The sequence below is a fragment of the Haemaphysalis longicornis genome, unplaced genomic scaffold (genome assembly GCF_048455015.1).
Source record: "Haemaphysalis longicornis isolate Haplotype H1 unplaced genomic scaffold, Haemaphysalis longicornis Haplotype H1 scaffold_6, whole genome shotgun sequence".
Classification (NCBI taxonomy): Eukaryota; Metazoa; Arthropoda; class Arachnida; order Ixodida; family Ixodidae; genus Haemaphysalis; species Haemaphysalis longicornis.
This window is the reverse complement of record NW_027526407.1, coordinates 172,289,430-172,312,911: the sequence shown is the minus strand read 5'-3', so window position 1 is coordinate 172,312,911 and position 23,482 is coordinate 172,289,430. Positions and strand designations below refer to the sequence as shown.

The 23,482-nt window shown below is 43.1% G+C and overlaps 1 protein-coding gene across 1 annotated transcript in view; it reads right to left on the bottom strand.

Moving 5' to 3' along the window:
- Positions 1 to 23,482, bottom strand: part of LOC144143369 (gastric triacylglycerol lipase-like) — a 57,120-nt gene that overhangs the window by 13,075 nt on the left and 20,563 nt on the right. The window contains exons 4-5 of the mRNA XM_077675136.1: positions 11,731 to 11,845; positions 4,999 to 5,149 (exon numbers count right to left, since the gene is read on the bottom strand). Coding sequence (XP_077531262.1) covers positions 4,999 to 5,149; positions 11,731 to 11,845 — 266 coding nt within the window. The remainder of the gene's footprint in view (positions 1 to 4,998; positions 5,150 to 11,730; positions 11,846 to 23,482) is intronic.

Sequence of the window (23,482 nt, the reverse complement as noted above, 5' to 3'; positions counted from 1 at the left end):
AATACCATAGCCATAGAAGCAATTGCTGTAATCGGTATGCTTGGAGGTTCCGTGAGCTAAAAGATTAATTTTTATGTCACGAACTATAATAACAGCTTTGTTTTTGTGAGACAGGGAATACAATAAATTTTCAAGTTCCATAGGGAAGTTAGGCATGGCTGAACTGGGGGAGCGATAAAGGGTACCGATGATAACATTTTTACTTTCAGTAGCAAAATCAGGGTCAGTAACTTCAATCCACACCGATTCACAGTCAACTACGTTCAGGCGTAGATCAGTTCGGTGTCGGTAGTTCATTCGTGGTAATACAAATATGGCTGCGCCACCATGACACCGGGTTACACGATGGGAGAAGTCTGAATTATATGAGGAAAAACAGTAAACATTTTTATCAGCATCGCTTAGCCAGGTTTCTGATGCGCAGCTGATCAAAAATGGATGTGCTGCTAACGATACAAAATTTTGAAATTCATCATAGTGCTTTCTGGGAGTTGAAATGAGTAAGAGAGTGATAGGAACTAGTGAAGAATAATTGTACGTCTGCGTGGAATACAGCAAATTCTCGTTTCGCCCTTGAAATAAAGGCAGGTTCGTCCGTGTACATCTCCTCCATTACATGCACCATGGGCAGGCTGGTTTCACCAAGATAAGTTTATTTTTTTAGACCCCTTGTAGAACTAAGCAGAAACTGAGCTTTCAGGGGAAACGCAGTGGGAGCATGCAAGTATAATAACTCTGGACGCAAACCCTATACGATGCTGTAGTTTAACTGCTCAGTTTTCCACTTTGGAAAAGAGTTCCTTTGCTGTTTAGGTTGGTGTGGCTACCCTATTAGCTTTTTCGGCTCACACGTAAAAAGCTCCAATTAATACGTTCACACAATCCTCATATGAAAATGTGCACATAAGGAACGTACGCCAAACCACTACGCATGTCCAAAATCACGGTCACGTCATATTTTGATTTTTTTTTTATTGTGGGGTTTAACGCGCCGACGCAACGCAGGCGATCAGGCGCGCCGTAGTGGAGGGCTCCGGATTAATTTTGACCACCTGGGGATCTTTATCGTGCGCCGAAATCTCGTACACACGGGCGTTTTTGCTTTTCGCCTCCATCAGAAAAGCGGCTGCCGCGGCCAGGAATCGAACCCGCGACCTCGTGCTCAGCAGCGCATCGCCTTAGCCACTGAGCACGTCATATTACCCGTCGTATTTGATACCAGTGCCAAAAGTAGCTGCGTAAAAGGAGCGATGTTGCGCAGTGGCGCTGTGGTTTATTCTTATTTCAGTGTATAGCTAAATAATAAATGTTCTCGTCCACAGAAAACTTTGAACTGCATCGGCACGTATCCGAAAAGTGGTTGGTTCGGTTCTTAACCGCCAGAAATGTTTTGTCCACTTCTTCCTTTTCGAAAATTGGCGCACGCTAGTAAAAAAGCTGTATTTATTGATTCCCCTACGCCGTTTTTTGAGTTCATGGCCATTTTGTTTAATTTTTTGTTTACTTTTTTCATGCCTAGGTGTATGTTGCATATCTGGTAAGGGGCGAAAGAATTAAGGGTTTCACGCACTGCTTTGATAACACAGCCTTGTATGCACAATATCCCTACTTTAAAACTCAACCATATGTTGAAGTTTTTTTATATGCTTGGGATACGAAACGTCTCCGTGTGGCCAGGTTAGCTGATGCTGGAAATTTAAAAGTGCATATCGAAAGTGGACAGGAGAGAGAAGCACAAGAGAGCGTTTACATGCGTCTGAAAAGTTCGCTGAAGCATGCTAAATATAGCAATGAACCGCACACGAAAGCGAACGCAAGCAGGGGACTGATCAGCCCTCTCCCCTTTTGTGAAGAGACACCAAGCTTTCTTTCCAGCAAGTGTCGTGCTCCAAATGTGAATAGAATGTTCCTACCAGTTGGCGATAATGAGAGCGAATAAGTTGATAAAGGAATTAAGTTTGATTGGATGATGAATGAAGGTCAAAATTTTGAAATATTTGTAAGGTTCGCTACTTGTAGAGTTTCTTGTTGATGCGAAGTGCTGTTCCTGATGAACATTACAGAACAGTCCCATCGGAACGAGTAGGTTTACCCGTAAGGCAATGGTTTTCTATGCTGCACCCCAATAATTAACCGAACTTAAGTCTGCAACGTTCAAGCTGTCCATGTGCCTTGCCGGCCTCACATAACCTGTTTTTTTTTTCCACGAAGCCACACAGTTTGCACGGTTTAAAAAGTGCGTTGCAGAACTGAGCACCCAGACGCCATATTACCATGTCACAATCTCTATTTGTGAGCCATCGTGTGGAAGTGAGACCGTTTAGCAACTTACTCAGACGCCATTCTTTAAGCTCTCTTTCTTGTTCCTAATTGGGAGTGACAGACCTTTACAGATGGCTGCCAAAACTGAATTGCAAAAACCGGTCGTCATATAACGGGTGGGTCGCCATAAAAACGGTCAAGCCAAACGGTCACACAAATTAGTTACGATGTATTGGAGATAGGCCACAAGGATTGTTGTTTTTAATAAATTAAGTATTTTCTCGCCCAGGATGATGACACAACTGAGGGCTGTGCTATAACAGGGCAAAATTTAGAATGTGAAAACTCAAGCGAGCATTTATGTGGTGGCTCCGACATAATGTTAAGCCGAATTCCGCATTCATCGAGGAAATTCAGTGCAGCGGGCACCTTGAAACTCGGCCCCGCAGCGCACACAATTGTCCGCATTACGGAGAGCTTTGATTTTGGAGCGTTGATGGACCATGTCAACTCAAGTGAAACCCGAGACAATGTATAGAATGGAATGTGCAGTACATGTCCAGCGTCTTGATTCTTGAGCAAGATTAGAGGTCGTCAACCTGAGCCCAACTTCTGGGGGAAGCATACCAATATTTCTGATGAATAAGGGGAGATTACCAGATGTGTTTCAAGGTCTGTATATGATGCTGAACGTTCTACAATCCTGTTCGAGGCAGGTTACGCTACTGCGCGGTGCTTGCATGTTAGGTGCGGAAAGAAAGCTTGTTTTCATGGTGCTGCTTAGACCCAGAGAAGACCGTAAGATCGCAAATAGGAAACACAAAAAGAGTTTTGTACTTATCCATGCTGAGCCTTGGTAAGAGAACTACTCCACTGTTGTTTCTGATAGGTATGGTCAGGTGTAAAGGATGTAAGAAGACAAAATAGAAGTGCGTTATTTAAAAGGACTGCTTTGTCTTCACAAATATTTGCCAATTGCAACCCAAACTATGAAAAAATACTATAGGTATTCTGAAAACTGATGATTTAGTGGCAAGCCTTCAGCCGCTTTCTGAGATCGCAGAATAATTTGTGCAATTGGTGGCTGCGGAACTAGAAATAGCACCAACGAATGTTGGCTGGCTGTTGTAGTGGCGTCGAAATTTCCGTTTGGTGGTAACGCTAGAATGCTGAAGAGAATTTCATACGGGTGGCTTTTTCACAGTTCTGGTCTCCATTGCGTCAATTCGGTCGTTATGGCGTCTCTAAAACGTAAATATCAAAATGTTTCAATACTTGCAATTTTTCTAGTTCAAATATAGCCTTTCCGCGCTGGAATGATGTTGCGTTAGTTAGCAAGTATTACTTTCAAAGGAAATAAAAACTGTGCCTATTACAGGAAGGGAACTGAGACCATTAGCAACAGTAGAGATAGAAAGACGGGGCATAGGTTTCCAGAAGTACGCCATAATAAGAACATCAAACGGAACTATCTGTTGCGCATCATTTTCTCGGATAAGTTGAACTGGCGGGCAGTGCTTACAAAATTTTTAAGTAGAAACAACACAAATATAACACGTGGGGTTTTCTCGAAGTGAGAAATTCGGAAAATAATATTGAAGACTTGCAGAGTAAAATAAATAAAATTTTATAGCATTTAGGCACGGGAGACAAAAACACATAACAAATACTTCCACAAGGGTATCTATTGAGATGTGTGGATTCAGGCTTTGGAGATTCAGGCTTTGGTCAAGACGAATGAAAATTTCTGATGGAGAGTAGTTGGACTGTGTAGGTTTCGTTGAGTTTTTGACGTGGTATGGGCAATTTACGATGGTTTTGTGGGAATGGCAGCTACACGTACGGAAGGCGTGTGTTTGGTGTCTTTAGTGTGGGGTATTATGTTCTTCCAATACAAAAATACAAAGGGCACGTGTTCAGTGCATTTTGTAGCCGTTTGTTTTCAAAATATCTTACGTGATTACATGTAAATGCCAAATACGAAGCCTTGTCTAAATTTGTTAGTGCTTCAATCCGAAGGCCTCGCATTTAGCCAATGAATTAAAACGGTTCGGACATTCTATGGCGCCCCTGGTATTCAGGTGAAAAAAATTTGATCTCATTAGAAGGAACAAATGGGAGCAAATGGCTTTCATTGCTTTGCTTTGCAGTAATTGCTGTGATATATTTGTTTTTCCTCAACACAAATCGCAAATTCCACGTTTAGGTTTCAATTGATATAGCGCGGAGTTTTAATTGTGGCACGCGTGGTTAAAAACGAAGTCATGCGACTAAATTTATATTCTCTGTACTGCTTATCGTAGTTTCAGATTTTTTTATACCAGTGAGCCGTGGAAGTGCGTTGATGAATAGGAGGCCCTTAAGAGAAATATTCAGTGTATCACACTCTTTGGCGAGGATGCCATCAGCTCAAAGCGGGGCTAACGTAATGCGTATACTAGCTGTTGCTTCCGAACACGCTGTGCCTGCAGACGCATCCCCGGTCGACCTTTCGCGCGTGGTACGGGAGCCCAGCATCAACGTTTTCACGCGCCACTCCACGACCCCTCAAATCTCTCTCTTGGCACAGCGTGAGAAATAGCCATGGGGTGAGCATATATGCTGTAAGTTATTACCAAGCGCTGCAGCTGGTGAAAACACCAGGTGCAGCTACTGCGAAAAATCGCGACCACAGACAACGAGAGCTTCTCTTAGCACTTTGACGCAACACACAGTTGCCGAGAGCGCAGTACTTGCCTTATCATTGTACTCAGGGCACATAGAAAGGAAGACCAACGCGTTTGTAAATCCCTGCGATGTGCCGAGCAACCCGACCTTGGAAGATCCCGTGACATTCAATATATGATCCACAACCGCTGGTACATCATATCGTCCTATCTCGTCGAAACTGTAAGGAAAGTTCTGTATTAAAGAAAAACGCTGTAAAGGATTTGGGTAGTAAAAAGGTACCACAAGTGAAACCCATGAATTCTGATAGTGCAAGGGTGAAATAAACTATTGTGTCATGCAGCCCATCAGCGGCCTACGAAGAAAACTTTTATAAGGATCAATAGCGTGCTTTTAGGAGCCAAATGGGTGTCTTGCATCAAAACTGTGAACGATTTCACAGCGTTGTGAGAGACGGATGTGACCTTTCAAAACAGTCCTGAACAATAAACACACCCACAGTAAAACTCATTATGTGTTAGCACCGAGGATTGCTTTTGTTATACGGTTTCCCCAAACCCGAGTGCGAACGTGTAATAGATTTGCAAGTTGCTTTTTAATGGTAAAAGGGTTTCTACGGTTTCTGTGGATAGTCCACTTTATTTATAATAAATAAGCTTCCTTCATAGCCACTGCGTCGGACAGTGGTAGTATGAGTTGCATTTTGGGTTGCCTAAGCCTCCTCCACCCTGGCGTACTTTCTCGGAGCTCCCCTCGCAGCTAGGGTGTGGTGGGCAACTAGCCATACCGTTGTGGAATGGAGGTGTGGCCCCACGCAGCCACGTATGAAAATAGCGGCGAGAACACTGTATGTTTTGTCTCCGATGCTGTGAAACATTCCTCGCCAGCTGTGGTTTACATTTTTCTTTAATCGTTTCCCAGCTTAAAGCTACGTTTTATGTGTGGTTTTTGGTACCTTATCAAGTTTGCCTATACTTCAAGCAGTGATGTTCCGCATTCGCAAAAAAATCTATTTGTAGGTTCAAAAATTTCTTAATTTCTGCATTCTTTCCCACACGTTTCGCAAGTCTTCTCTGAAAATTTCCCCTCATTGTGTTTTTGCAGCTGAGAAACTTTTATCGGTCTTCCTGTTCGGTTGATGATGATGATGATGCTTAGTGGCTTCCCCTTTGTAACGGGGTGGCGTTGCACAGCGGCCTTAGTCGTAACGCCACTGTACAATCACCTCGCCAAAAAATACAAACAAAATAAATAAAAAAATAATGTCAAAATAAAAATACTTTTTTATACAAAAAGACAAAAGAAAATACTTTTACGAAATTTTTGTGCTAGTCTGACTTCTTTGTTCGCATGTCTTCCCAGACTATTCTCTGCTCTTTTCCCAACAACATTCTAACCTTCTTTTACTAACCTCTACGGCTGTCCAGTTCACTTTTCCGCTAACCTTAAAGCCAAGGGCTTCCGGTAGCTGGATGGCTCCATCACTGAGGACTGGACGGATACTTTTGCACTCCGTTACAATATGTCGCATGGTTTCTGGCTCATTTCCGCAGACTGCGCATAGTTCTTCCTGTACCGGCTCGCGGATAAGCGTTTTTGTCCGCAAGCAACCCTCTCGGGCTTCAAAAAGCAATGCACTCCCTTTAGTATTATCGAATAATTTTTCCCTTGTGATCTCCTGCTTTCCGATTCTAAGGACTTCTTCGCATCCATCCTCTGTTTCCAGGTCGTTGTTTCTGTTTCTTTCACTTCATTTTTTATTGCCTTGGTCGTTTCCCCTGCACTTCCAGGTTTCATATACTTTGTCCTGAGCCTTCTGGTTCTTTTCCTCCATTGTGTGTCCACACATTTCATGTAAAGATACCGTAACACTTTGGCCGCCCATCTCTGATCATCCAAATTTCTAAGTCGTTCTTCAAAACATATTTTGCTATGTGCTTCTCTCACTTCGAAGGATGCCCATCCCATATCTCCCTGCACTGCCTCATTTGTTGTTTTGCTGTGTGCTCCTAATGCCAATCGACCCACGGCCCTCTGATTTTCTTCTAGCCCTGATTGAATCTCTGATTTGGCATACACTACTGCGTTTGAAAAGGTGAGTGGTGGTACCATTACTCCCTTCCAGATTCCTCTCACTACTTCATATCTGTTATATCCCCACAGTGCTCTGTGTTTCATGAGAGAGGCGTTTCTTCTGCTTTTCATTCTTAAAGGAGCCATGAAGAGAAAACACAAGTTTGGTTCATTCGAAAGGTTGCCTCGTTAGAACCATAACGACACCACTTATAACGCAAACTTCGCTCAAATAAGCTACATAATTAGGAAAAAAGGAAATGACCATGCGACCCACCAGCTCATTTTCCGCAACAGAACCTATGATGTCACTCGGGAATGCTCTGCGATTGGTGGAGGCCAGCAAAAGCAAACGCATGTTAGGCAGGGCTTACAGTTTGCATAGCGAGCTATTTGCCCGTGAAACATACTGCACATTCTTTTTATGACAAAGAACGGTGGAGTAAACGGTTGAAGTTCCGAACGAACACGCAAGCGTGTGCGCCAATGCGTACGAAACTACCGCCGCCGAGCTCGACATCTCGCCGTCGCGCAGACGAATTTTCGGGTTCGATGATCTTAGGGGCCAACGAACCATTCCAGCGCGTACAGCCGCGACCTTGCTTGGTATTTTAATCCCTTGACAGGAGGTTGGCCGTCATATCGCCAACCAGCAAAGGTAAAAATAGAAACGAGGGGAGTAAGGAACACAAAGAAGCGACGAGATAGTGCCAGTCGTCGCATAAGTTTCGAATGGTGGTGGCTTGCTGCTGTCGTTACGAGCTCGTTTCTAGTTTACAACCACTGAAAACTTCAGTTTGTTCGAGTACTTTGCAATGAAATTTCGTTGCTGCATTTTGAAATGCTCATGTAGTACGGGCAAATCGTCGAGGGAGTGCGACATCCCCGCCGGTGAAGAGATCTCCTTTCATGTGCTGCCAAACGACGAACCGCGGCGAAGCAAGTGGCTACGTTTTGTGAACTTTGCAAACGGAGGAGAAAGGGAGCTAAAGGAAGTACGAGTGTGCCCGCTTCATATCCGAGGAAGTGATTACGGCAGGGACCCTTACGTTAGCTCACTCCTGGGACATGCTGGCGCTCGTCGCCAACTTCGTCAAATATCCGTCAAAGCGCTCTGACCTTGGGGTGAAAAATGCCGTTCACACCGCGCATTGACGCTCGTGTCTTTCTGGTCAGAGCAGAGAGCTCGCGCGAACGGCTTTCCATACAAGACACCGGCCAACGGGCATAAGCGATACTGCTACTGAAATTGAACTATTATTAACCGTAATAAAAATACGGCACATACGTACCAGTCTGTATTCGTCCGTCGCGACGGGGCTGACGAGGCAGAGGTGCCGACGGCAGGGCGTTCGTCTGTTGTGGCTATCGCGGAATGGTCGCCTTCCCGCCCACCGCGTATCCCACAACTCCTGCCGCTCGTGCACTTAGAAGCATTGAGCATTCAAGTGGTGTGAGGTTGTTAAATGCAAGCCCTAGCTCCTCGGCGAGAGTTTTGTTCTCCGGATCAGGCGATTCCATGACTGGGGCTGCGGGTGCACTAGGTTTTACTAGTATTGTTAAAATGGCCGCCGTCTGGGTTTCGGCACGAGTTTCGGTTCCTGTCTGACTCCCGCGTGTGGGTGCTATATGGAGTCGACATACTAAGTATCTGTTTCATGGACCGGATCGAATGACGCCATTGTTCACGTCAACAAATGTGCAATTTTAGCGGGTGATTTAAAATTTTGGCTTAAACTGCCTTATTTCTCAGTGAATAAAGCATCATTTGCTTCCGGGAAAGCGCTTGGGGTACTATGAAACACCTAATCTTTCGAATAAAGCAAACTTTTGTTCTCTCTTCATGGCTCCTTTAAATGCTCCTCATGAGTTTTTAGATACGCCTGACCTTCGTTTAACAATATACCCAGATATTTGTATTCCGTTACCCACGGTACTGCTGCTTTTTGAACGAATACCGATTCGTTACGGGTGTTTTCATTAAAAACTAGAACTCCCGACTTTGCTGTGCTAAACTCTAACCCCAGTTCAGTGGCTTCTTCCCCGCAGATATCTGTGAGCTGTTGCAGACACTGTTTGCTATCTGCTAGTAGTACTATGTCATCTGCATATATCAGTCCCGGGATATGTTGTTCCACTTCCTGTCCATTGCGGCTATAACATAGATTGAAACCTGTTTTACTGCCTTCAAGCTTTCTTTCTGGTCTAGCCATGTGCAGCATGAACAGCAATGGCGACAGAGGACAACCCTGCTTTAAACCGCTATTTGTGACTACCGGTTCCGTGCACTTTTGGTCCTCCCAGGTAAATTGCACTTCGCTCTCATTGTAAATTCCCTGCAACAGCTGTATAAAGTCCTGGCCTAATTCCTCCCGCTCAATTATGCTCCATAGAATTTCTCTATCTACGTTGTCGTAGGCTCCCTTTATATCAAGAAATGCTATCTATAGTGGTCGATCCTGAACCATTGACACCTCTATGCATTGGGTTAGGACAAATAAATTGTCCTCTAAGCGTCTGTCTCGTCTGAAACCATTTTGTAGTTCTCTCAGTCCGCTTTTATAGCTTGCATTGCCAGCCTGTATGCCACTGAGGTAACTGTAATAGGCCTGTACGAATTGGCATCAGCCCTGTCTGCTTTACCTTTATATATCATCTTCATCCTGCTCTTACGCCAATTGTCCGGTACTTGCTTAGTTTTTATAACTTTTTCGATTGTTCGAATCATTTGTGCCTTGCTTTTTGGACCCAGTAGGTTGACCAGCCGAATAGGAATTTCATCCGTCCCTGTTGCCGTATTTGCTGGAACATTTTCTTCGGCTTTTTTCCAGTTTAGATTCTCCAACTTTAGCTCTCTATCTGTACGCACTTCGCTTGCCCCACTCCCTGAAAGCTGTAGCCCTGTCTTCGTTCTTCTGAACTTCTCTTGTATCATAGAGCGTATGTGAAATACCGCTTCTTCCCCCTTTAGTACCTGGCCTTCGCCGTTTATGACATGACGTTGTACTTCTTCGGCCTTTTTCCTTAGTTCCTTTACATGATTCCAAAACTTTCTCAGCGCGCCTTTATCCTTTGCCCGTATATTTGAGACCCATCGCTCACTTTCTCGTTTAAGTTTTTGCTGTACAAGTTTTTGTACTTCCAGCTTCTTGAGGCGGTACCAATTCCACCTCAAAGTTATTTCCTCTGTTTGCATTCCCACTCGCTTGGCCTCCCTGTGCTCTCTCGAGGCTTGCTGCCTTTGTGTTATAGCTTCCTTGATTTCCTTGTTCCACCAGCTTCTAGGTTTTCTTTTTCATTTCCAGTAGTTGCGTTCTTTCGCGTTCGTTATCTTTCCTTGAATGAAACCAATCAGATCGCTGTATTCCACCAATGTGTACTGTACGGAGCCTTCTGGTCACAGACGCAGTTCAGAGAATAGGAGTTTTACCGTTTATTTTTTGCGCGAACTAAATTCCACTACATCTGCTCTCTGTAGCGTTTGACTATGCAATTTACGGTTTTCACAAAACAGTTCCCTTACTTTGCATGCTAAAGCTATCAGATAAAACTTCCCGTATGAAAAAGAACAAACATTGTTCGGAAATTCAGGTAATTTTATTTCAGCGCCGGACTGCTGGCGCCATCTACTGATGACAGCACGCCGACCAAGGCTCACCCAGAATAGTCCTTTGTACATTGCGCAGGAATACATCCAACCAGGCTTGAGCCCTTCACCCAATGGCGCTTCGCGCTTCACTAGCTTTTTATCATCAAGGAGTATTCTCTCTTCTCTATACTCCCATCGGTTTTACGAACTGGGTCAGAAGCTGTCATGGATGATTTTGCCTTGTCCAAACACGACTGCGGATATTTGAACTTAAATCTGACGAAGGTTTAGGAGAGCTTAAAAAAACCCAAGTAATATATTTTGTGATATCCAGTTAAATGAAATTATTTTTCCTTGACGACGCCTGAGACTCCTAAAATTCCCTGTATCTATTAAGGATTCACTCTCTCCCTTCTGGCCGAAATTAAAGCTACAATACCCCCGAAAAAAAAAACTTCCCTACAGAATATCACTACTTTTATGTGTTTCACGAACCTTATCATGTAAAAATTCCCGCTTAAAAGTAATAACACCAATGCATTGTTAAGAAATTATCAATTACCACATCTTAAATGGTAGGTTTACTCTGCAGGTTAGTAAAGACAGACAGAACATAAGTAAAAGAATTCATAGCCCATCAATATATAATTTGTACTGCGTCATTCGAGTAGAAATTTTTTTTCTCGTGAGACAAAGATGCGAAATGAGCTATGATGAACGCTATAATGAACGATAAATTGTATATCGATCGTCACCAAAGAACAAAATAAAACAAGCATGCAAAACAAAACCAATGCACTCCTTCGTTAATTTTTTTTTTGCATTTACTAGGTTCCAAGCAAGTCAAAACACGCTTTCTGAACTCCAAATTCCTTCTCATACCTGTTTTGTATAAAACTTCTTGCAACCATTCCGGAGACACCATTAAATTTGTCCTGTATCTCGGAGCCAAAAGCAGACTGGTGGCCACTATGGCTTCAAATCTATGTTGGAAGAAAACTTCTTTTCAAGAAGACCTTGTAGGCATGTTAAGCCTTCATGTTTAAAGTATTCCTCTTTAACCACAATTCGGACATGCGTACACAGTTATGGTGCAGTATAAAAAAATCTCAATGCCGCGACTTGGTCATGCGTCTTGCCTCCATTGCCAGAACTCTTCATCGTCTGTAGTAAGCGTCTTGTGAAAGTTCGATTCTGGCACGCCTCTTTGGTTTAACAGCCAGACGTCGAAACCAGCATCTGCGATGAGGTACCCTAGATGGCGGAGAGAGTGTGCTAAACATTAATCCCAGTAATTTAAAAAAGCATTATTTGTGAAATTTTACGTTTGCTACTTATAGTTTTGAGAATTTTCAGAATCAATAGCATTAGCCCACAAAGATCCCCATCCCCTGGGAAGCCATTTATGTAGGTATGCCTTACGGGGAACGGAAACGGCAGATTTAGTTACTACAGATTTAGTTACTACAGTGCAAATGTGCAGTATAGTGCAGTGCTATCACATGGGGCTGCTACTGTGTAGACCCTGGTTTTAGTCGCACCGCATCACACATGTGAGCTTTATTTGCTCTTTAAAGCGCCGGTCGTTTTCTTGTGCGGACAAAAATCCCAACCACAATGACAGTGATATTTGCAGAATGGGGCAGCTATAGCTTTTGCAGTCAAACACCTGAACCGTATTCTTGCTTTTTCAATTTTTTTCAATGTGTAGATGTACTGTGTGGTTCAGGGACAATTTAAAGTAATTATGAAAATAGGATATTTGGAGATGAACGTTTCTGCGGCAACGGATCAGGGGCCGTGGCAGCGCTCGCAAACGGGTTCAAAGTGAAGTTAACCGAAAAATTGACTAGACTTCGTTCATTACCCTTTTAATTATTTTTGTTATGTGCTTGGTTGTAATGATAAAATTGTAGAAGATCACGAGTCCATTCGGTCTGGAGTATAAAAATTACGAAATGGTAAGTGCCTGCAGGGTTACAGCACTCGGAACCTCAGCTTGCCAGATGCTCGCAACGGGTTCCACGAGGAGCTGAGCGCCGCAAAGTCACGCCCACGCGCTCATGTCAGTCGGAGCTGTACATGCCTTTGAATTTTTCACTTCGTACACCAAAGACAAAGGATTTGCTCAATAGCTTCGCGGCTAAAATGCAAGAAAACTCCTGCGGTGACAAGCGCCCGTCACGACCTTCGCCCAGCCGCGTTGGCGTAGTCAAGCCTCCCCTACCCATGACGTCATTGCGCACGGTGGCACCGCCTGATCTTGGCAACACTCTGGCAAACACACAACACCTCGCGCTGCAGACGCCGAGTTCTAGAGGGCGGAGGCCACTGGCTCTAGTGTATGCTAACGTGGTTCCTTTTGGGACGGATTTGAAAGCCTGCGAACAACACGATCCGTGCCTGCCAATCATAGAGAACTTTCAGTGCCACGTTTGCAAATTCATGTAAGGAGCAGCCGCAGGGTCTCCAACGAGGGAGAGATGAGGCGACAGATGAAGAGCGTAACTCATGTGGAGTCGCCCCTCGCGAACGGATGAGGTGACTTTATTCCAATCGCGAAACAAATGACTGCTACTGAAAATTAAGCAACACATTTTACATAATGTAATGACTGGGTGTTCATTGCCCTTCTGGAGGGCTAACGACGACAACCCGCACAAAACTCGACCGAGTCTCGAAGCATAACCACGCAGAAAACTTGGCCGAGCCTCCAAGAATAGTTACACATGAACCTGGCCGAAAGAGGTATAAGATAGGTGGGGCCGCCCGCTTCGCTCTTTTGCCAGTCTTCGCCCAAAAACCGCGTAGCTGCCCCAATGTTTTGTGCCTCATATGGGCAGGATGTCGTACACAATATGGGCAGTTTTTAGTTGTTTTCACTGGAATTTATTTGTGTGGTGTAAGCTGTTGTCACAATCTAGTTTATCCAAGAATTAAGGTAAAATTTTCTCTTAACATTTTGTCGGTATTGCCTATGTATTGTAGAGTATCCAATTACAAACACCTAAAGGATCTCGCTGGTTGTTCAGTGCTCCCTACGTCCTGCCAATCCACCTCGTCGCCTTTTTTTCAGACATTCATCTTCCGTACATTTGTTGCCTCGTTGCTTTGTTTTTGCGTGATTAGGTCCCAAAAAAGCATTACTTCATTGGTTTGCTAACAACACGTATCTCGCTGATGAACATTCCGCATTACGTTCTATTGTGCCTTCAAAAGCGATAATCAACCTGTTCGACAACCCGCCGCTATGTCTCAGTGGCGAAAGCGCTTTGCTGGTGAGCCCAAGGACGCGCGTCCAATTCGCGGTCGCCGCTGCCGCTTTACTGATGTAGGCGAAACACAAAAACGCCCGTACCCGCCACGGTGGCTCAGTGGCTAAGGCGTTGTGCTGCTGGGCACGAGGTCGCGGGTTCGATTCCCGGCCGCGGCGGCCGCTTTTCTGATGGAGGCGAAAAGCAAAAACGCCCGTGTGTACGAGATTTTGGCGCACGTTAAAGATCCCCGGGTGGTCAAAATTAATCCGGAGCCCTCCACTACGGCGCGCCTCATCGCCTGCGTTGCGTCGGCGCGTTAAACCCCACAATCAATCAAATCCATTTCTTTTTCTTTATTTGAACTCTGATATATTATACTCGAGTTACTTCTGTGATCCAGGAAGCTCATTTCCTGTTCCTGAGTGTTAGCGGTATCATTATTCGTTTTAGGGTTCATTGAGCAGACCTAAGTTTGATTTCGAGTTGCTTAGTAAGACGCCAAGTTTCAGCTTTGGCAGCCGAGTTTCAGCTCAGCATTTAAGAGTTCCTGCGGGATGCTCCTTAAGGCATACCTGTTCTGCGACTGATTTGTCTTTTGTGGTTGGCGTCAGTACTAAAAATCTGTCCGAGGCATTTATATTCCTTTACTTTTTCCAGCGTTTCGTTTCCTAAGCTGAAGAGGGGGCTTTTGGCATAGTTATTCCTCATTATACTTTAGATTTATTCGTATGTATGGTTAGCCCCATGGCCGTGATTTTTAGTCTTTTGTTCTCAAGCATTGCTTGAAGGTATTCTGTTGTCTCACTCAGAAACACTATGTCGCCCGCAAACCTCAACCAGCTGAAGTATTCCCCGGTTATCTTTTTTCCTGTTTTCCCGGTCAAGCTTTCAAAATACTTCCTCGAGATATGCTGCGAATAGGTTTGGCGAGGTGGTGTATCTCTGTATAACTCCCTTTCGGATGGGGAAATTATCACTTCGCTTGCGGAGGGTTATCCTGCTCGTGCATTCATGATATCTGTATTCTACAAGTCTCATGTGGGTCGTCTATATTTTATAGTGGTATAATGCTTCTAGCATGACAGTGGTGAGTACCGAATCAAACGCTTTCTTAAAGTTTATGAATCCCATGTAAAGGGGTTGCAGATGCAGATTTTTCCATCACTTGAATGACGACATGGATGTGATCCATAGTTAAGTATACATTCCTAACCAAGCCTGCTCTCTTGAATATTGTGAATCCATGCTGCACCTACGCGGCTAACTATAACATTGGTAAACTGCTCTAAACAACCGATGGAAGGCTGAGAGCTCTGTAATTCTTGAGGTTCTTCGTATCTCCCTAATTTGAATGAGAAAAATGTTGGGATTCTTCCAGGCTATTGGCACTTTTTGAGTCTTTAAGCATTTCGACACCTATGCGGCTAACTATAACATTAGTAACCTGCTTCTAAACAACCGATGGTAGGCTGAGAGGTCTGTAATTCTTGAGGTGCTTCGTATGTCCCTAATTTGAATGACAAAAATGTTGGAATTCTTCCAGGTTATTCGCACTTTTTGAGTCTTTAGGCATTCCGAAAATAGTAGAGCAAGTTTTTCCACTATATTATCTCACCCCTCGTTCAGAAGATCCTCGGTTATACCGTCGTTCACTTCAGACTGTCCTGTTTTCATGCCTTTAAGAGACTTTCCGACCTCCCCTTCCGTTACTAGTGGGGCATCGCAAGTTGAAATTGTACGCTCAAAAGCTTCCCATGGTCTAAATTCGTTGGGATACAAGCTTGTGTATAATCCTTCTGATGCCTGTATAATCTCGTCCGAGCTTTTCGCAAGGTTACCCTGCTCTTCCCCAAGTGCGTACATTACCTCTTTGCCGAATGCTAGCATCCTTTTTTTTTCATTTTTTTTTCAAGGTGTGAAAGTACATTTACGCATAAGGTGGAGGGCAAGAGGCCACAGCCTGAGGAGGCCCTTCCTCCCAAAGTAGCTTGCACCGAAGTCGGGAGAAGCAGACATCACAAAATCAAATGAAAAATAAAAAAAATAGACACAATTTTTTCTTATACTATGCAGAAACGGAACAAAAGGAACAAGAAAAGGAACAAGAAAAGGAACAAAGGAACAACACTCTTTATAAGTAAATTTAGCTATTGGCATCCTGTGTTGTATATGCACCTCTGTTTTTTTGTATAAATAATTCCCTTTGAATTTGCGTTCTTTGTAAGTTTGTATATATGCTATTGTGTGATATGTTGTTTTATGCTCACACTGTTACGCGAAGTGTTGCGAGTTCTTGAAAATTTGTTGTTGTTTTTTTTTTGTTTGCTCGGTTACCAGTTGTACTGAATTTTTTTTCTCGCCTTGTAACTTTGTGCTGCTGCTAATGTCTCAAAAGGAGCAGGGACCCAGTCAGGTACTTATGTGTACCTTTTGTCCCCGTACCCTTAGTCTTTGTTTATGAAAAATAAAAAGTTTATGAAAAAAAAACATAGCTAGCACATTTTTCGGAGCCCAAAAATAAAGAAAATGTCATCGTCAAAGAAATAAAAATTTACACAAACATAGCATACAATAACAATTTTAACGCACTATTTACAAATCAGCAGAAAAGATTGAGAAAAGCGTGACATGCACACGTTAATTAGAGCCTAACAGCTCAAATAAAACTAAAACACGACAATAAAGACAAGTTTACCACTGAGAGGCTCTCAACTTTAACATAAAAAACGAACATTATTAAAGTAAGAAACACAAACGTTACATTCTTTCAACGAAAATTATACTGTCTCCTAACGCATTGTGAACTGGGCATATCAGTGTAACAATACCTGAAGTAAATATTTTTTTAACAGTTTTATGGATTTAAACTCTTTAATAAGCACTTCAATCTTCTCGTTGTTGTTTAAAAAGTCTATGACTTGAAATTGCTTCAACTGAATGCCCTAATTCGGCCTTATTCTCGGCTTTGTATAATGTTTTTTTCTTAGGTGCACGCTGTCTGAGGTGAAGATTCTAGATTCGGAAATAGGTCGGGGTGTTCATAAATTATGTGGTGGATATCCTGCGCGCGTCTTAAATTAACTAAATGATGGATTTTTAGAATGCCCAAGCCTCTCCACTGTTGTTATATACTTTCTCTATAGGACAGATTCAAAATAGCCCTGACAGCTTGTTTTGAAGTACAATTAAAGAATTCAAATATGAACTTGTAGTATTGCCCCAAATCAGAAGACGATAGTGCTAGAGGGACTGCACAAGAGCAAAATACAACTGCTTTTTAAGCCAACAGGGTAACAAACACTTGTTTCTATAAAATGCCGACAGAGCGCGATAACTTCGTACATATGTGGTTTACACGACCATTCTATGGCAATGTATTATTGGAAATACCACCCAAGAAACGTATTGACGGGACCAGTTCAAGAATGTATTCCCGATATAGAAGCCACGAAACAAGATCTAACTGCCTATTTTTGCTCTTGATACTACGCATTTTGTCTTTTTGACATTTATTTCTAGTTTATTTCCTATTAGCCATTTGGATAATTCCTGAAGCCACAAATTTGCATTATTGGTGATGATTTCGAGGTTGGGTCCTGTAACGAAAACATTAGTATCGTCTGCATAAAGAAATATTGATGGGGTACCGGGTATATTATCTACATCATTAATAAACAACAAGAATAGAAGCGGCCCCAGAATAGCGGTCTGGTGCACCAGACTGGTATTCTGGAGGTCGTGGGTTCGGATCCCACCCTGCGGGCATTTTTTCACCACTTTCTTACTGACACAAAAAATTCAACTGTTTCTATGACCACCACATTCCCCCCCTTTGCTTTGCGAGTTTTTCATGACTGCCAACCCTTATTCTGTCCTAATTCACAGAGCCCCTCATGTTCCATTTCCCGATTCGATATATTTATATATATATATATATATATATATATATATATATATATATATATATATATATATATATATATATATATATATATATATACAGGGTGTTCCAGCTATCATGCACCAAGATAAAAAAAAGAGTAAAGGTGTAACTCGAAAGAAACCAGGTGCATAATGTTTGCAGTACTGTGAAGAAGCGGACAGTATTTTTTTCTTTCATGAGCCTTAATTAACTAATTGTAATTAATTGTCTAACTCGAGAAATACTGTCCCAATCACTAAAGTGTCAATGAGGCACTTGTAGGTAACCACGAGGGGCATCTAACTGCAGTATTTTGAGCGATGAACTAATTGCGTACACATTTATTCTGACTGATACAGGAAACCCGCGAAATATGAAAAATACCACGTGACGGCGCCTCCGCGCGCACCGTAAAGCAACGCCCTCAAACAGGCTGCCTCTGAGTTAGCCAGAATGAAATAGACAAAAGAAAGAAAGAAGAAATCGCAACCGAGTTTGTTCCTTATCTGCACACGCGTCCCGCGAATCATGCTGCTGCTGCTCCTTCCATGCATGCTATAATCAAGGTGATGCGCTGTCTCTTCGGGAGGGTAACACGCGAAGCAGTTGCTTTCAATCAGCTTTGTTTGGGGACGCTCCTTTACAACGCGCGGGTAAGCGTCGTCACGTGGTATTTTTCATATTTCGCGGGTTTCCTTTATCAGTCAGAATAAATGAGTACGCAATTAGTTCGTCGCTGAAAATAGCGCAGTTAGATGCCCCTCGTGATTACCTAAAAGTGCCTCATTGACACTTTAGGGATTAGGACAGTATTTTTCGAGTTAGATAATTAATTACAATTAATTAATTAAGTCTCATTAACGAAAAAATTACTCTCCGCTTCTTCACAGTACTACAAACATTGTGCGCTACGTTTTCTTCGAGTTACGCAATTTCTCTTTTTTTAAATCTTGGTGCATGATAGCTGGGACACCCTGTATATATATATACAGTGAATCAGAATGGGAAATGAGGGGCTCCATGAAAATAAGACAGAAATATGAGTAGGCAGTCAAGAAAACCTTGGAAAGCAAAGGGGAGGATGTGGTAGGTCATTGAAACAGATGAAGAATTTGGAAAGAAAGTGGAGAAAAAATTCCCGCCAGGTTGGATCCGAACCGACGACCTCCAGAATACCGCTCTTGTGCGATAACCACTACGCTAACGGCGGGGCCATTTTCCCGTCCATTTTCAGGGGTATTTATGTTAAGGTATTTTTGTTTCCTGTGCTTGGGGGTGGTAGCCCACCCCACTCGGACTACTCGGGGTGAAGGGGACCTTCTTTTTAACACTCGAGTCGAAGACACTATAGTCACGGCCCGGGGGGTTAAAAAGAAGGTCTCCTTCACCCCGAGTAGTCCGAGTGGTGCTGGCTACAACCCCCGAGTGGAGGAAACAAAAATACCTTAACATAAATACCCGAGAAAGTGCTGGGCAAACAGCCCCGCCGGTGGCGTAGTGGTTATCGCACCAGACCGGTATTCTGGAGGTTGTGGGTTGGGATCCCACCCGACGGGCATTTCTTCACCACTTTCTTTTCGACTCAAAAAATTATTCATCTCTTTCTATGACTCACCAAAACCACCTCTTAGCTTTCCGAGGTTTTCTTGACTGCCATCCCCTATTTTCTGTCTCATTTATGGAGCCCCTCATTTCCCATCTCTCTCTCTCTCTCTCTCTATATATATATATATATATATATATATATATATATATATATATATATATATAAGAGAAGAAAAACTTCGAACAAGGTAAAAGCACGATTGTGGCCTACGTTTCAGCAAAGAGAACTTGCTTTCCTCAGGGCAATCTCTCGTCTGGCAGGCAGGGTTTATATAGGGGTAGGACCCCAGGTGAAAGGAGAGGGAAAGATGGAAGGGAAATTGAGCAAGCTGATTGGTTTCGGAGTGTGTCGGGGGAGAGATTGAGGGGCCAAGAAGGTTGTCTAGTTTAAGCCGCGAAGTAGGTCACACGGAAGTCAGCTGATGGTTGATATTCATGGAATTTTTGGACAGAAAGGATGAGAGAGTGCTTATTGACCCGCCGCGGGGTATAGGGAAAGGTTCTCAGAACCGCCGGAAGCAGACCAGGCGGTGAGGGTGGGGTCCTTATCAGAAACTATCTGCATGCCTCAGGTCAAAAGAAAAGATAGAGACGGGGGAAAAACTAACTAGGTCAAGGAAAAAAGAAAAAAAAAGGAAAAAAAGAACAGGGAGGGAAACCACATAAACCCACACACTAAAGAAAAAGCAATGACCTGGCAACTGAAATGGCACGTGTCACCCACGGCAACATTCCTGGAACAGGCCTGTCCTGAAACTCAAAAACAAAAAGATAAAGTTAGAGTGACGTACGGGGCACAAGACCACGCGGAGTAAAAAAAAAGAGAAATTAAATAAATAAAATGAGACTCGGAGAATGAGACTAAGCGAGTTTTTTTCGGAGAAGCAGGACCAACGTGACATTAACGAACGCACCCTCCACCCTCCTAGCACTTGGACTCCAGATGTAGATCAATCTCCAGAATTGGATCTGTACTTAAAATCAGTATCAAGAGAAATTTTGGCAACAACTAAGTGATCAAACAAGCGGAAGAACCTAACTCCGTCTGAAGAAGTTACCCAGAATTGCCTATCAGCCAGAACCGACATAGTCATAAAGCCAGCCGACAAAGGTGGTAGTGTAGTTGTTTTACCTATGGGAAAATACAAAGATGAAGCTTATAGGCAGCTCAATAACCCTTGCCACTACAAGCCCTTAGATAACGATCCGAGCCAGAAATACAGCCTAAAAATCCTTCAGACCCTCACAGATCTACGATCTAGAGAATTAATAACGACTACTGACTTAAATTTCATGAAACCGAATATTAAGCATGCAGGACGTTTTTACCTCCTCCCAAAAATTCATAAAGTCCCCGTAGAATTATTGTTCACTACCGACATTCCTGGCAGACCCATAGTTTCGAATAACAATACCCCAACCGAAGCACTATGTCTGTTTCTGAATCATCACCTATCCGACATTCCGGCTCTTCTTCCTTCATTCGTTCAGGACACCCCCCACTTCCTCCGCATAATAGAAGAGATAAATATGGGCGGGCGCCTACCCAGTGGAACCCTCCTTGTTACTCTTGACGTTGCTGCATTGTATACGAACATTCCGTTCGCCGAAGGAATTGAAGCGATTTCAAAATCTCTATCAGTGAACCCGCACCAACATGCACCAGAAGTGTACATAACTTTGTTAAAACTAGTTTTAACTCTCAATTATTTTGAATTTGACTCTTCTTACTTTTTGCAAGTTTTTGGAACTAGCATGGGTACTCCATTCGCACCGACCTATGCCAACATTTTCATGGGGCAACTTGAAGCTACCCTATTAAGCTCTTTTCCGCATAAACCTCAGGTTTACCTCCGCTACATGGACGACATCTTTATGATTTGGGAACACGGTCGCGCGACTCTAGAAACGTTTATATCCCATCTCAATTCTTCGCATCCGACTATTAAATTCTCCTGCCAGTATTCTGAAAAAGAAGTGAACTTCCTAGATACTACCGTCATTCTAGACAACGGTAAACTTAAAACCACGCTTTTTAGAAAGCCAACAGACAGGCAGCAGTACCTAGATTATAAAAGCCATCACCCCAGACACTGCAAACAAGGGATCTTTGTAGGACAAGCCACCAGGCTTAGAAGAGTATGCAGTGATGACAGTGACTACGTAGAGCACCTAGACGAACTCAAGGCCACCCTTATGAACAGGAACCACCCCAAAAGCTCGCTCGATCAGGCGTACCAACGTGTGTCTAATCTCAAAAGGGATGACGTTCTCAAGAAACAGCGGCAAAACGAAAGCGCCAGGCCACCTGCCCTAATAACTAAATTTTCAAACGCCCTCCCAAACGTAAACAACATACTGCGGAAGTACTACCCCTTTATAGCCAGTAACGACCGACTTAAAAAGACTTTCCCGGAAGCACCAAGGGTTACCTACCGGAGAAACAGGAATCTAAAAGATATTTTAGTGCATGCTAAAACAGGGCCTTCAAAGCAACCAGTCATAGCCAGCTGCTCCCGCCCCAGATGCAAAACTTGTAGGCACCTGCAAACAGACTGCGTTGTAAAAAGCACAGCCAGTAATTATGTCCACAAGATTAATTCAAGTTTTACGTGCACTTCATCCAACATTGTGTATATGTTGGAATGCTCAATGTGCCACAAACAGTATATAGGCGAAATGAGCCAACCTATGAGCCTACGGCTTAATGGTCACCGGGCAGATACTCTTAGCAAATCCTCCATAGCTGTAGCGCAGCATTTCAACCAACCAGGCCACAATTTTGATGACCTTAAGTTATATATACTTCAGTCAAATTTTAAGTCTCCTAGGGACAGGAAATACCGAGAATCCTACTTAATTCACAAATTCAACTCCATGGAACCTGCTGGAATTAATGCGTCTAAGGGCAACTTGGAATCCTTGCGATATTCACCGGGAATACAGCATTAGGTATTTTCGTGCATATACCTCATCCAAAGTCTATGACCGTTCACTCTGCTCTGTACCTGGTCACCTAATTTCTTTTTCTTTTTTTTTCATTCCTTAGCGTCTAGCTTAATACTCGCCCTCATGCCCCCAACTTTTGCTTTTGGAATTCAATTTTATTTATTTAATTTCTCTTTTTTTTTTACTCCGCGTGGTCTTGTGCCCCGTACGTCACTCTAACTTTATCTTTTCGTTTTTGAGTTTCCGGACAGGCCTGTTCCAGGAATGTTGCCGTGGGTGACACGTGCCATTTCAGTTGCCAGGTCATTGCTTTTTCTTTAGTGTGTGGGTTTATGTGGTTTCCCTCCCTGTTTTTTTTTTCCTTTTTTTTTCTTTTTTCCTTGACCTAGTTAGTTTTTCCCCCGTCTCTATCTTTTCTTTTGACCTGAGGCTTGCAGATAGTTTCTGATAAGGACCCCACCCTCACCGCCTGGTCTGCTTCCGGCGGTTCTGAGAACCTTTCCCTATACCCCGCGGCGGGTCAATAAGCACTCTCTCATCCTTTCTGTCCAAAAATTCCATGAATATCAACCATCAGCTGACTTCCGTGTGACCTACTTCGCGGCTTAAACTAGACAACCTTCTTGGCCCCTCAATCTCTCCCCCGACACACTCCGAAACCAATCAGCTTGCTCAATTTCACTTCCATCTTTCCCTCTCCTTTCACCTGGGGTCCTACCCCTATATAAACCCTGCCTGCCAGACGAGAGATTGCCCTGAGGAAAGCAAGTTCTCTTTGCTGAAACGTAGGCCACAATCGTGCTTTTACCTTGTTCGAAGTTTTTCTTCTCTTGTGTTCTCTACCATCTTCAAAGTTCTACTACTCCCTATATATATATATATATATATATAAGGTTAGTAGAGACAGAGACACACGAGAAAGACATTGAAAATAAAAATAAAAGTTTACTGACGTTTCAGGGAGAGGGCTCCCTTTCTTCAGGGAGTCCTCTCCCTGATACGTCAGTAAACTTTTATTTTTATTTTCAATGTGTTTCTCGTGTGTCTCTGTCTCTACTAACCTTATTTTTTCGCGCTATGTGTGAGTTTTTGTTTCCAGACTATATATATATATATATATATATATATATATATATATATATATATATATATATATAT